General features: G+C 45.7%; 1 protein-coding gene across 1 annotated transcript; it reads right to left on the bottom strand.

Annotated features, from left to right (window-relative positions):
- Window positions 1–140: 140 nt before the first annotated feature.
- On the bottom strand, window positions 141–14,907 carry cacnb2b (calcium channel, voltage-dependent, beta 2b). The gene is made up of 13 exons (XM_067252933.1): window positions 14,890–14,907; window positions 8,965–9,030; window positions 6,486–6,608; window positions 6,134–6,273; window positions 5,871–5,949; window positions 5,599–5,679; window positions 5,225–5,283; window positions 5,011–5,120; window positions 4,430–4,438; window positions 3,494–3,645; window positions 2,893–2,988; window positions 1,750–1,935; window positions 141–875 (listed from the first exon to the last, which is right to left on the bottom strand). The coding sequence occupies exons 1-13, from the start codon at window positions 14,905–14,907 to the stop codon at window positions 141–143; spliced, it is 1,854 nt and encodes a 617-aa protein (XP_067109034.1).
- Window positions 14,908–15,531: the final 624 nt, after the last annotated feature.

The following is a 15,531-nucleotide window of genomic DNA, read 5'->3' on the forward strand; positions in this document are numbered from 1 at the left end:
GAGGGGGAGATGGAGGGAAGACAGCCAGAAGAATAACCACTGAGTGTCCAGAGACAGTACGAGAGAGACCCTGGATTTCTGTTTTAGTGCAGTGCAAAGAGAAACACAAACACACACACACACAACAATGAAAACATTCACTAGTGTATAAAATCTTGGTGCCAATGTCTTGAGTCCCCATGCCTGCCATCTCTGTCCCTGTCCCTGTCTCTGTCTCTGTCCCTGCCTTGGTAATGGTAGTGGTTGGCAGTGGGGTGTTGTCTGTGTGTGCGTGGCTGGTAGCTAGGGTGTTGTCTGTGCTGTCTGTTACGTTCGTTGTGCTCCAGTTCGTAATCCTCCCTGGGGTGCAGCTGGCTGTTGCCACGGTGATGGTGGTGGTGGTGGTGATGATGGTGGTTGCTGTTGTGATGGTGGTGGTTGTGGTCCCTGTGCGACACGGCCCTGTGATTGTAGGGCTGCACCCCCTCCTCCCCCTCCTCCTGCTCCTCCAGGGCCTGCCTTCGGGGGATCCTCTGATCCTCCTCCTCCTGCTCCTCCAGGGCCTGCCTTCGGGGGATCCTCTGATCCTCCTCCTCCTGCTCCTCCAGGGCCTGCCTGCGGGGGATCCTCTGGGCGTAGTCCCCCCTGCCAGGCTGCGGGTCCACGCCCGCCGTCTGAATCTGAGCCTGGGTGTGGTTGTGGTTCTCGGCCCTGCGGTGGTGGTGGTGGTGGCTGTGCTGTGGTCTCTTTGGTTCAGTTCTCGGGGGACGGTCGTCCTCCTCTCTCTGGCCCTCCTCGTCTGCTTGCTCCTGGGCTACAGGCTCCCTCTGCTCCTGCTGGTCGAGCTGGTTTTCCCTGGAGCCTTTCCTCTTGGTCAGGGCTGTCTTCTTGCTCTTCTGGTCCTCCTAGGGCAAACATGCAATGGAGGATAGCAATGTAGAGGAACACGTTCTAGGCTGACAAATATGCACATACGTATGTACATATACACACTCTCTCTCTCCTCTATTTCTCTCTCTCCTCTCTTTCTCTCTCTCACTGTCATACACACACACCTCTCTTGCACTGCCAATACACAACACACACACACAGGAGGTGAAAACACTGCTAGAACTACTTGTCTATCCTACTGTAGTGGTGCGAGGGCATTGACACTAGTCGTTGTTCATGTCTCACTCACCAGACACACTGCTATCTCATTTCTGTACATTCCCCAGAGGATGAGGTTTGAAGAAAGGGATGGAGAAATGAAAAAGGTCACATGACAGATGAAAGCAGGAGACAGAACAGCTGCAGTGATGTTGAAGTGGAGAACAGTGGCAGGGAGGATTACAAAGACTCATGTCACACATCATATCCAACATCACGTCGATGACAAACAGAACAGCAACAAACAGAACCGAAAAACATACTGTGTTCGAATAACAGAATATGGACTTCTGCAGGTGTGTTGACCCCTGACATTTGTGTAGGCGGCACCCTGACAGTGACGCAGCAGAGAGCAAAGCAGAGAAGGGCTGAGCTGATGCAGCAGGAGAGAGATGTCTCTGGGTGGAGCTGTTTTCCTGAGACCAACTAAAGTACACGTTTCATCGTACTCCATGCAAGTGTCTGTCCTTTGAGTTTAACGCTAACTAGACATCAATTACCATGTGACTGCATAGCAAAACCTATGGTAACGACATAGTACGTGCATCGAAGTGAAGGGTTAGAGGTGTGGATCGTGAGGTAAGTGAGAAGGCACTGTATGGGGGAGGGGTAGTTGTGTACCTTAGCAGGTGGCAGAGCAGCTATGGGGCTGGCGGGTAGAGTGTTCTCTGCCAGCTTCATCACCATGGTGCTGGGCGGCTCCATCTCTGGAGGGTGCGTGGCTCTCCAGTAGGCCTCCAGGTAGTCTGCTATGTGCTCACAGGCGTCGCTCAGCTGGTTCTCATCCAGGATGACGTCAAACATCTCCTGTGGAAACCGTTGGGGAGGGATGGGAGTCAGACCTGGAGGAATGGGTGGACTGGAAGCACTGCATGCTTGAGTTAAAACATATATATATATATATATAATACATATTGTATACTAGTCATATAAATGTGTCAATCACTATGTAATGCATTTCACAACAGATTATTGCCTTCTAAATGCTGCTTCTGGTTTACTGGACTTGCTGTTGAGAGATAATGAGCCTTAAGTGATGTCTTTGTTGTCACTCTCCTATACAGCGCTGGGATGGGGATGTAGATTGGTATTGAAAGAGAGGTATTGTGAAATGGGTCCCTGATTCCAGACAAGATTGTTGGAACACAATCTGTGTCACTGCCTGCTTTCCCGTCCCCTCGGAGACCAGAGACTGGAGGACTTAAAATAACCCTATCCTAGCTAATCAGATCAAGTAAGTCTGTGATTAGGTCCTAGAGCAAGTTTCAGATCAGGAGATGTAAGGAAATGAGGTCAGATCATCAAGGAAGGACAGCCACGTACAGTCCAAGCACACGGCCACTGACACACACACAGGAAGCCACTGACACACACACAGGAAGCCATTGGGAAATCTCTTTCATTGTCTCATGCTGTGGAATCAATACCCATATTAATGCAAATACCTATCAACACACGGATCAACTTTACACTGATGCCAGTCCAACGACACAGTTCAAAGGCAGATTTATGTACACAGTGCAAAGTCATATGAAAAGGATGAAATTGGCCTTTTCTTTAAAAGGATGACATGGCAAATGTACTTGTTTTTTTCTAGGTCATGATTGCAACCTGTCATTAATGAATACTTTGTTTGGCTTTGGTGGGAAAACTGAGTTTTTCTCCTGAGGAAGAAGGTTGTTTTTAATGCGAAGAGTACTGAGAGGGGTCGAGATGACATGAGTTTGGTAGTTGAGCTGTTTGGCCACTAGAGGGCGCTCTCACCGGAGGACACTGAGCCAGCTTGTCTGCTGCCACTATCTGGACGTTCAGGTGTTTGGTTTGAGACTTTCCTCTGGTCTTGATCAGCCTGGTTAACACCTGGACGAAAGCCAGCAGGAGAAAAAGCATTAGTAAAATCATTATATTTGAAATCTCAGAAAATTAGAATAGAAAAGTTCAAGAAAAGTGTTCATGTGGGAATTACTAATAGTTACAAAATTGTACATCTCGCCAGTGGTCTTGCAAAGTCAACCCAAACCCATTCTCATTCACACTGAACCCCTGTCAGCTCCGCTACACTAATGACTATAAAACAGCTACAGAACAGCACAACATAAAACTCTGTACAGTTTTGACTTCCACACAGGGTTGTGGTAACCCAAAAAACAGCACAACCGCTTCAAACCTATCAACAAAGGGGTGATTCCTTTAGCGTTTATGCACGCATCCATAGTGACCTCTGACCCCCACACCCCGCCAACTGACGTTGTGTCCTTGGGCAAGGCACTTCACCCTACTTGCCTCGGGGGAATGTCCCTGTACTTACTGTAAGTCGCTCTGGATAAGAGCGTCTGCTAAATGACTAAATGTAAATGTAGCTCACCTTGGGGGAGGAGATCTTGACGTAGACCAGGATGGGAGCCAGGGAGGTCTTGGCCAGCTGGATGGGGTGGTTGACCGTGTCTGCATCCAGGACCACCAGCTGCAGGCTGCGGGCCAGCTCAAAGATCCGCTCCACCTCCCCCTGGATCTGGGCTGAAGGGGCGAGGAGGCAACAAGGAGTTGGAGGAAGAGGTTGTCCTACACTTCAATATCCGACACCAGTCATGTGTTGTGGTCCCTTATCCATTCATCCATTCCTTTCAGTCGTTCATCCATGCCTCCGTATTACAATGTTAAAAATGCTTTTCAAAACAGGCTTTGCATATCATCAAAGCTTTCCATGCATTGCTGTAAACTGACAAACTCTAAAAATATGCTAATCCTAAAAATATGTGGGAGAACTGATAGGTGAGGTTTTGTAAGTGCTCAAAATGGTTTATGGTAAAACCATTAAAGTGAGGATGACAGAGCTGGCATGACTTAGATCACATCATGTATCAGGATGTACATATTTTTAAAACAGATGTAATAATAATATATTCAATTGGCAGATGCTTAGAATTAAAGCAACGTATAGTTCAGGGGGGGGGGGGGGTAATACTTGAACCTGTAACCTCTTGATCTGCAGTGAAGCTCTCTAATCACTGAACTATACCCTGCCATTTGATAGCTACAGTTAATCAGTAATTAAACTGAAACTCATCTACCCCTCTCAGCGAAGAGTACTGAGAGGGGTCGAGATGACATGAGTTTGGTAGTTGAGCTGTTTGGCCTGTCTTAAGTTAAGCCAGAGAAATGTACTGGGTAGAGTTGTACAGATCACAAGGTAAAAAAAGAAATGAATCCTGAACAAATTTAAGCTTGTGTAAACAGCATGGACGTGTGGCTTCAACTCCAACATATCATACGAGCTACAGGTGCGGTGGTTGATACGTACCTGCTGCGTCTGAGATGTGGCCACGAGGAGAAGGGCAGAGCGAGGAGAGAGGCAGAGCGAGGAGAGGCAGAGCGAGGAGAGGGGCAGAGCGAGGAGAGGGGCAGAGCGAGGAGAGGGGCAGAGCGGGGAGAGGGGCAGAGCGGGGAGAGGGGCAGAGCGAGGAGAGGGGCAGAGCGAGGAGAGGGGCAGAGCGAGGAGAGGGACAGAGCGAGGAGAGGGGCAGAGCGCAGAGTAAATCACTCAGAACACATGCTGGAGCTATGCTATGTCTTCCCAGCATCCAGATCTAGCATGACTTACATACGAATAATACTGACTAGGACAGAGTTGAATGTTTTTAAATCACACCCTACTCTACAGTTCACCTTTGTCATTGGTTGTGAAAGGCATGTAATATCAGAACAATAGGCCATCGCAATAGGTATCACAGTATGCCAGTCTATCTGGTGAGACAGTTTGATACGGATAACAGTCGACGTTACAGTATGAAAGAAGTGTAAGAACAGAATGGTAAGTGTTGGGTAGCATGAGTATCTGAGAGATGCAGAATTAGTTCAAGAAGATTCAGATTCAGGCTTTACCTAGATTGGAGCGTTTGTTGGAGCGGTCCATTAGGGCTTTTTTTCCGGGGTTGTTCAGTATAGACCGCTTGGCTAGAGAGATGTCTGCAGCAACGCGAGTTATGGTAATTCTGCAAAATGAACTGCAAGTTTGCCAAGAACATGTACACAACGTGTATACAGCAAACATAGGAATTTGATGGATTCTTTATTCAACAAAACTTGGCACGCTCACCTGCCATCGAATCTGTGTTTCAAGAAATCAAACAACGCTTTCTGCATCATGTCTGTCACCTGTAATTGAAAGGATATCGCTGGATTTAATATAGTGTCTGTGTATGTATGCGTGTGCAGGGCGCGCATGTGTATGTATGTATCAAGGCCCTAGCCATGGAGTCAACATTGGGGGGGACAAATTAACTTTTTAATGATAATTTCGGACAGCGTACGTGGTTGCCTGTCGTAGCGTAGCACATTTATATTTTTATATCAATATATTGGGGGGGGACATTTTGACCAGATTTGAATTTGGATGTGTGTGTCCATCCCCCCCAATATATATTATGATTACGGCCTTGGTATGTAGTATGTGTGTGTAGCACCACTTACCTCTAGGCCCTTCAGCGACGGTCCCATTAGCACGACAGGACGCATCGTGGGCACCACATCATACGGAGCGACCTGCTCCCCCTACAGGCGACAGGAGAGAACAGCACCCTCAGACGAGCTCAGCACTCCAGCGACGTCACATACACACGTCACACAAAAAACATAAACTAGATCATACATCCAAATATATACTAAGATCTTTATCGATTGCAAATGCAGGCACTTTTAAGGGCATGCACACGTCCTTCACAAACACACACACACACACTTACAGATTTCTTTTTTGCCTGGGCAACTGTTGAGGGAGGTGTATACTTCTTTGCGTTCATATCCTGGGTAGTTGCTGCTTTACTGAAATTAAAATGGAGATTCAACTGTCATCTAGCTCAGCGCCCTGTCTGAACGGTGGACATTATCAGCAGAAACTTGCACACAGGCGCACACACACACACACATACACAAAATCACAACATGTACACACACGCACACTAGACACACTGTCGTTAACGGACTGCGGAGAGACTAGAACACATACCTGGCTAAGGCCTTGGCAGCTTTCCTGGCCTGCACCTCTCTCCTGATCAAGATAGTCTCCAGGTTAACAGGACTGGGAATGAAGCCCACCACGCCATCCTCCTTCACTGGGCGCCCTAACCACCACTCATTGTTGAACTTCTGCAGGACCGAATAGCCACAGATAGAAGACATTGTGGGATTGAGGTGGTCGTCGTCAACCTCACGGAAATCTTCATCACCCTCACCCACATCATCATCATCAGCATGGTTTAAGGGACAGCGCGACACACTGAGAGCGCCTGTGCATTCGGATTAAAACGAAGCTTCGTGGAAGCATCGTCGGTTCAGAGCGCACGGACATGACCCCTGACCTCTTTGACGTGCAGGAAGTCTTTGGCCTCGAAGGTGACAGCTGTTCCAGGCACGGGCACGTTGTCTTCGTCCGCGGGGGTGTAGGAGAAGTTACAGTACACGGCGAACGCCACCGGCTTGAACTGGGGACACACGTGGAGATACACAATGCTAACTGAGGGAGTCAGGTGGCTGTTAGGGAATCGGGCTAGTAATCCGAAGGTTGCTGGTTCGATTCCCGGCCGTGCAATTTGACGTTGTGTGCTTGGGCAAGGCACTTCACCCTACTTGCCTCGGGGGGAATGTCCCTGTACTTACTGTAAGTCGCTCTGGATAAGAGTGTCTGCCAAATGTAAATGTAACTGTAGTGATCCTTGTACTGTACTGTATTGTGTTGTTGTCTCTGTGTGGTGTCAGGTATGCTGTTTATGTAGTATTTACGATGGACTAAATGTGTTTTAATACCAGTCTACAAACCAATTTCCCCTAGTGGGATCAATAACATTGACTTGACTGGGACAGTAGGACTGAGAGTTCTGTTATCGGTTTGAGCTAGAGTCAAAGCCTTGTTGAATGTGTGATATCTTCAAATCATTTGACAGACTATCGTACAATAACCTCTCAATGCATGACATACAATATCATTACAATAGCAATCTATCAAAAAATCTCTAAATGACAATTAAAAGGCATAAGAGTCCCATCCTCTACACAGTCAAACACATCCTTTGCTATTCGGCAGCGGGCTCCACTGTTTACTATGTTTGTCATGGTGTGTGGCAATGTGTCTGCTGGAACTCCAAGCAGTTAATGCTCTCATTAAAGGTCCTTCTATGCAGGAACAGTCAGACAGACACAAGGCTGCTAGCAGCATCTGAGTGTTAACACCATGGACTACACAGCCCAAAGCAAACGCCAATAACAATGTCCATTAATTAAGGTCTGATCCTAACAGGACACAGTATGTGGTGAAACGGCTGAATTCAATGAGTCTGTGCGTGAACAACACAAAAGTGTGTTTGTGCGTGTTATTGTGTGTGTGACTACTGATGAATTACAATATGTGCAGGACGAGCTTAATATGCAAAATGGGATCTGTGAGAAAAATATGATTATGCAGTAATGATGTAATTATGCAGTGTGTGTACATTTTGCACACATGGGTGAATGTGTGTGTGTGTGTGTGTCCTCCATGTGTGAGAGCCTCAGGGTGTAACAGTAAAACTCTGCAGGTTTTTGTGCAAGCTCGTAAAAGCAGCAGTCTGACCTTAAATCATTCATAGGGAGAGATGCAGTATGGATATATTCTGAGAGATGTGACACAGTAAAAAAATAATTTTTTATGGCATAAAAAAGCACTAATTTATCTTTTAAAAATCTTTTTTTTAAACGGTTCCCTGAAGAAAATCAGGGATGCTAAGACATACTGTCGACCACTTCTATCTCCAGAGAACAAACACTAAATGTACAAAAAACATGATACACACATACCACACATTGTTGCATGTAAACATAACTACCCCCCAAGCCTATAATTCCTTAGTAGGAGGTCTCTGTTGATTTCCTGATATGTTAAATAAGTCAAATGCCAGCAGCCCAATTAGTGGCTTGATCGGCAAACCAAGACACAAATTGCTCCAGTTTGGAAGTGATGGCTTGGTGCTGATGCAGGAGGTCAGCAGGGCTTAGTGGGGCGGGTTCACGGCATCAATAACAGCACACCACTGGGAGCATATTAACAATGTGAAAGGATCTAATTCAGTTTCCTGAGGGAGCAGCATTACATTTTACATTTACATTTAGTCATTTAGCAGACGCTCTTATCCAGAGCGGCTTACAGCAAGTACAGGGACATTCCCCCGAGGCAAGTAGGGTGAAGTGCCTTGCCCAAGGACACAACGTCAGTTGGCATGACCGGGAATCAAACTGGCAACCTTCGGATTACTAGCCCGATTCCCTCACCGCTCAGCCACCTGACTCCCTAGCATCCTTCTTAGTCAGAGAGAGACCAGCCTGGCGGGAGGGAGGGGGGATGGTGTCAGTTCCACATGCTTTCGAGAAAAGGTTCACTGTCGTCAGGAAAATCATCCGTCATGTCAAGTATAGTAAACATCATGACAGGTGATCTTCACAGGATTATTGAGTTTCAAATATTAAGGATCATTATCAAGTATCATATCCTTTCCCCTGAATAGTAAACTGAGTGTAAAAGCATAGCATTGATGCTGTATAAGCCTTTGGTCAGTCCCTTGCTTTTACATTAAAGCAGGTGTATGCTTCAGTAAAAATGCAGGACATTTGCACTGAGGTAAGCAGGGGGAAATATTGCTGTGACTCATTTCAGGATAATGCCAGGTTAATCCGATGCCCCGGTGTCTGTTTCCTGTCTATATGCCAGTGATGTCATCATGTTTCTGAGAACACGGGAGCTACACGGGGAGGGGGGGGCAGAGGTAAATACCAGGATGAAACCGTGAGAGATTCAGGGAGGAAGTATACCTTGGCCTTCTCCAACTGCACCTGGGCGTTCCTCTCCTCGACAACATCTGAGTCCTGGCGCTCTCCCTGTGAGAGAGAGAGAGAGAGAGAGAGAGAGAGAGAGAGAGAGAGAGAGAGAGAGAGAGAGAGAGAGAGAGAGACAGAGGGAGACAGAGGGAGACAGAGGGAGAGAGAGAGAGAGAGAGAGGGAGACAGAGGGAGAGAGATAGAGAGAGAGAGAGAGAGAGAGAGGGAGAGAGAGAGGGAGAGAGAGAGAGAGAGAGAGGGAGAAAGAAGGATAGACAAAGACAAAACATTAGAAGCAGGTTCCCACATAGTAACTCTACAGCAGATAGAGGAATCCCAGCTGCAGTATACTAGCATCCACACAGGGGATGCCTTCCTCCTTCTCTCCTCATCACTCACTCAGCAGAACCCTCCAGCAGGTAGGGTTTTATATAACAGCCATTACTTCCTCTGGCCATGATGCTGAGAAATCCCAAGCTGTCCTCAGCACTAGACCCTTGTATGCTGTCACATTTACGAGGGACATGTGTTTCCAGAATCTTCTGTCAAATTGTCAGGAAGTGGTAGGATTTCTTCTCTCTTGGGACACTCAAGTTTATGTGCCATGTGTCCCCCGATTAGATTGTCCCCTCAAAGACGTGGTAATTAATGCCCTCTGTGTCCACCTACCCAGGAGAAACTGTGACGCAGGCCCTCCGCCACACTGTCACACACACACACAAATACACTAACACTGACACACACACACACAGACATGGACATACACACTGCCAGACACACACACACACACAAATCAAGTCACACACTCTCCTTCCCAACTCCCTGAGAACACATTTCCTTAAACAAAGGACAAAACAGGGAGCACAAGACAAAGTCCTTGGTGAGCTTTCAGCCTTGAATCAATCAGCTCCCCACATGCAGCTTACGCTCACATGGAGAACATTCGGTGTGTTGTAGTCAACTCTTTATCTAAGTTGGGAGTCAGGTGGCTAAGCGGTTAGGGAAGCGGGCTAGTAATCAGAAGGTTGCCAGATTCGATTCCCGGCCGTGTCAAATGACGTTGTGTCCTTGGGCAAGGCACTTCACCCTACTTAGGGGGAATGTCCCTGTACTTACTGTAAGTCGCTCTGGATAAGAGCGTCTGCTAAATGACTAAATGTAAATGTAAGTTCTGGTTCATGAGCTCATTACAGTAACACACTCATTCACTTACCCCCCCCCCCCCCACCATGTCTAAATAGAAGCCTATTCTCGGTGCACAATCCTAATGTATGCCATTCTACCCATCGTGACAGTGATAGATAAATTGCACAGCGTGCTATCAGACCAAGTTCTATTAAAACATCAACAGGATAGATGTCTGAATGCCTTAGAACTGACGAACACTAGGATTAACCTGCCTAGGAGAGAGGGTTAGAAGCTATCACATCTCCAGGAGAGAAGAGAGAACTTAGAGGAGGATAGGCGTCCAGTACAGGATAAAACACGAAAAAGAAAGGTTAACAAAAGAGTGCCTTGAGACGGGTGAAGGAGGAGGAAGAAAAGGTAGAGGAGGGAAGATAAGTAGCTGAAGGCTCGAGAAATTACTTTTAGCTTCGTTGGTGAGTGCGCTTTAGGTATGATTATCAGGTCCTAGAAGGAGAGGAAGCCATTCTAAAGGCTTGAGACAATACTTTGAGTTTGACCACAAACGCCTGCAATAACTGCAATGCACAGTAGTCTTACTTCCATAAATAAAAGCGTCTTCTAAGTGAATGAATATAGACATGAACATGAAAGAATCCGCCACTTGTTTGTTAAAATAAACTTTTCTGCTGAGTTGCTCTGAAGGTGACTCCACACTCTAATACATCCACACAGCTGTGTCATCACTAGCCAGGGGGTACATTAGAGAAGACAGGCTGATTGGACAGATAGACTGCATTCCAGTATTGCAGTCCTGCACTTGAGTCCAATAGATTGAATCATTTAGAACCCATTCGTCACAGGTGGAATTAAATCGGAATTATTCTAAATTCTAATGATTCTACTCATAATGGAGCATTATATTGCAGCTTTAGTGAACACACCCTGTCATCCAGGGCTGCCTCCAGGGCTGCCTCTAGGGCTGCCTCCAGGGCTGCCTCCAGGGCTGCCTCTAGGGCTGCCTCCAGGGCTGCCTCCCAAAGCCACCTCACCTACACTAAGTGTCACATTCTTGGCTTACTGAAGACGTGGCACGACAGTACTGCGACGCTCTAAGGATATTGAAAAGGAATGTTATGAGAATGGGATGATATGGTAGTTGGTGAATGGTAGGGTCTAAAACTGTTTGAAAAACATGATATTGATTTTGAGGTTGAAGAGACTTGTCTCCCATGGCTGTGACACCTCAGGGCTAACCTGACATAATAACCAGGCAGACATAATAGTCTTCTTCCAAAATACATTACAATTCATGCTGAATTGTTCACTGTATATAGTGCACTCTTAGAAGTATAATACATTTGAATTCAATTCAACCTGTGACAAATGAGTTTCAAATGGTCCAAGCGTTCGATACATCTATGTGACCATGTATTGTGCAGTTGAATTGACTTGCCAGGCGGCATTTCGCAACGCACAGCAGACAGCGGAACGTGGAAATCACTTCCACACTCCCTGCGCACTACACAAACGTATATATGGAAAGGCGTTTCCATGGAAACCGTTTAAAAAGAAATATGCCGCCTAAGCATTAAGCCCAGTTAAACAACTCGCCTATTGTCACCGTTTTAGACGGGCGCAAGCTCACACCGGAGAAGCTCTTCCGTTACACCTCACTACGAATAGATCAGCGGTGACAGCAGAGTGCTTCACAGAGCAGTAAACTGTCAGCAGATCTACTGTCAGAGATGCACAGCAGGTCAATGAGAGTGTTGGCTCCCAACAGGGATTTACAGCTACAGTGAAATCAATGGCTGGAACATAGAGGGGGCATCGCAGTGTACATGTGCCTGACAGTAGTACTGTAGTACACGGGGACATCTCCAATAGAAGGTGACATCATAATGAGGCCAGCTTGTTCTCTGTCCAGCAAAGCTAAAGTTAGCTGTCAGTCAGGGCTCAAACAGAAAGTTAGAAAACACAGGCACATGTGAAAGCACATACTTATGCGAGCACACACAAACACAAGAGCAGGTTCTTACACAAATAGCTACACACACAATGGAAGCCACACGCTTGTCCATGCAGGCAATGCAGATACACACATTAACATACATGCATATGGTCTTACCCTGAATGCCACATGCTTGTGTTTAATACACTTTGGTCCCTTGTGCAGCATGACTACAGTGACTCAAGCATCAGAGCTTCCCATATACAAGCTGAGCTCAGCTGAAAGAGCTGCCAAGCCCTGACAGAGAGAGCTGTGCATGTTCTAGAGATGAGTAGAGTGGAGGGTAGTGTGTGTGCATGCATGCGTGTGCTACGGGCATGTCTGTCAGTGTGTGCTCACGTGTGTGTGTGTGTGTATGAGTTAGAGGGTGAAAGTGTGTGTGTTAGTGTTATAGAATAGCTCTGTGGACTAAATAGGGCACAGGGAGTGTGATTCTTAAAAAATAAAAAAGTGTTTCAAGATACAGACATAAGTGTTTTGAAGCATTGTTGAAAGAACGGATTTGTCTTGTGTCTTCACCACAAGGGATTCTCATGGTACATCCCGTCTTCTGATATAATGTGGTTTCTAATCTGTTACCTGCACTCTTACATCTTTTCCTTTTAAAGTGAGTAAAGGGAGTCAAGTGGCTGATAAGGGAGTCAAGTGGCTGATAAGGGAGTCAAGTGGCTGAGCGGTTAGGGAATCGGGCTAGTAATCAGAATGTTGCCGGTTCAATTCCCGGCCGTGCAAAATGACGTTGTGTCCTTGGGCAAGGAACTTCACCCTACTTGCCTCGGGGGAATGTCCCTGTACTTACTGTAAGTCGCTCTGGATAAGAGCGTCTGCTAAATGACTAAATGTAAATGTAAAGTTCAATGAATATTTGTCAGTGAACATGTCTGCTGCCTCCACAACAAAGCATTCTGGGATATGGAGCAGGTCATTAACCTTATTGTGACTAATTTCCTGTCTGTCCCTAAATGAGCTCTGGCTGCCAGCCAAGGTTTGGGTATATTTCCTTTTCAAGCCCAAGAAACGCTTTACAGTGGCTATTCCACTGACCGCAAACCATGCCGTTTCTATCATGGTATTTATCCGTCTGACATTTCAAACAGTTAAACAACGGCAATGAAGTTCATGAGCAGTTAATCAGATTTTCACCTTTCCACTGAAGCGGTTATCAATGAGTGAATTAAATGTACTATGTGACCTCTACTGCCTGTCTTGCTTCATGGGCTGGTCTGTCTCAACTGTTGAGGGGGGGAGTGGGCGGGATTTGTTGGCTTCGTGCCACATTACCACTGCTGCCATGAAGCAGATATGACGATGTTGGCACAGACAGGTGTATTATGGCATGAGGAAAGCCTCTAGTTTTTATTTTGTACGAGAATATCAAAAAAATACCCCCCCACACACACACACACACACACACACCCTCACACAAGCCTTCGCCACTGCCCTGGGTCATGATTGTCTCTCTGTAAGGAGATTAAGATAGCATGCGTCAATATAGGATTTGGAGAGAGAGAGAGACAAATGCAAACTCTTCATAGGCAGCCAACAATACTGCTGGCACTGTCAATGGCCAATACTCTCCTGTGGTGCACTGATTCCATACACAACAGAATGTATGGTACACAGCACTGGGTGATGACTACATAAACTATACCTTTATAATTGCTGCTATGGCAGATATGTTTGTATTTCCATATATGTGTATTATTTTCCATACATATGATGTAACCTGTGTTTTACAATATTTAAAACAGATTAAAATAAATTTATTTTCCAAATCAGTGCATAGTAATAAAACTTGCCACAGAAAGGCTGTTTCAAAATTAACCAAATGTTGTATTGGAACAAAATAATTTCAGTTGGAACTACTTTGGTTTTTCTGGAACTTTCCAGATATATTGCTCTATTTCCTGAAGGCGAGGTGGAGAGAGGAAAGACACTGGTTTAATGCCCCAGTAACAGCTTCTAAGAGGCTTTTTCTATTCTGGGTAACAAGCAACAGGACAGTACTGCACACTGCGATATAAGACTGTCAACCTGAACCTGATGACTGCAGCTCTCTTACTTACAGTAACACTGAGCAAATAAAAACAGTGTGAATACTACTTAAAATCTAATGTTATATCAATATTATTTTTTATATTGTCTTGCTTGGAATGTATACTTTGATTTTGTGACTTGGTTGCATTTTATAATGCTTTTTGAGGGAATAGGAACTCTAAAGTAATCCTCGTGTTACTATTATGATACATTTTCAGAGTAAAACGTCAGTAAGACAGGACCAACGGGCCAACTGGGTATACTTAAATGATATATCCTCCTCATATCTGAAGCTCACATGAACATATCTACGTTCAACCCGGGGCCAGGCCAGAATGGTGTGGTCACCATAATATCATGTTACGTAACATCAAATTATAAATATCCTTCGAACAGAATATCAAGAAATGTAGGTTAAAAAAAAAAATCTTCACAGACCTATTTGGTCACAACAGGATACGCCACTATATCAAACTAACTACATAGAAATAAGACTAAACTAAAATAAAGAGTATCATGTTTTTCCTTCATCCCACATGGCACATTGATCGCTTGTGGAGATACATAGCAACAACTATTCTGTTCACTGTTCCTGTGTGCTTCAGTGCAGCGATGAGGAGAGGCCTCACACAGGGATTATGATCAACGCAACAGATGGTGCATTCTCCCATCCTTCCTGCTCACACTCAGACACACACACACACACACACATACACAGTAGGGACAAGTGTGAAAAATTCTACCTTTTTCTTGGGCGGCATATCGGTTAAATCGGTTAGTTTTTAGTTGCTGCACGGCTGTAACGGAAAGTGTCAAAAGTCCGGTTTGTCTCCTGGTGGTAGTAACTTAAACATGGCCCTCATATGGCTTGATAAATCCGCACTTACTGAAAGTATAGAGCAATATATGCACAGCCTGTACTATAGCATGCGACGTATCAAGCCAACTCCTGCACGCAATTGAAGAGAAAAAAAAACTGCGATTGCAGCTTCCGAGAGGACTCACGGATGAATGAGTAGCGCGAAGGGTTTCACCTAAATCTGTATTATGAGTTGGTGTGTAGTTACCCCTGTTCGAATCATGGGGCATTAAAGGCTTATTTCTTTGCGTGGCATCTGTTGCTACACTCTTCTCTGACCTGAAGCAGCGCTAACCCAACCAAAGATGTCGTTTCTGAAGTCCAGCAGTCCGATCTGTCCCTTTGGTTTCCCGCTCTGTTAGCAAAGTCCACGGTGAGGATTTTGTCATTTGTATTGGTCGGTGTTGGGTAATACACCCGCCGTGCCTGTGACGACAGATTAGTGTGCAACCAAACAAGTTGCTGAAAGAATCAGGCTGTTTAAATGGAAGAGCTATGGCTCTGTTCCAAATTGTGAAATGCCATC

The sequence above is a fragment of the Osmerus mordax genome, chromosome 16, assembly GCF_038355195.1.
Source record: "Osmerus mordax isolate fOsmMor3 chromosome 16, fOsmMor3.pri, whole genome shotgun sequence".
NCBI classification, from domain to species: Eukaryota; Metazoa; Chordata; class Actinopteri; order Osmeriformes; family Osmeridae; genus Osmerus; species Osmerus mordax.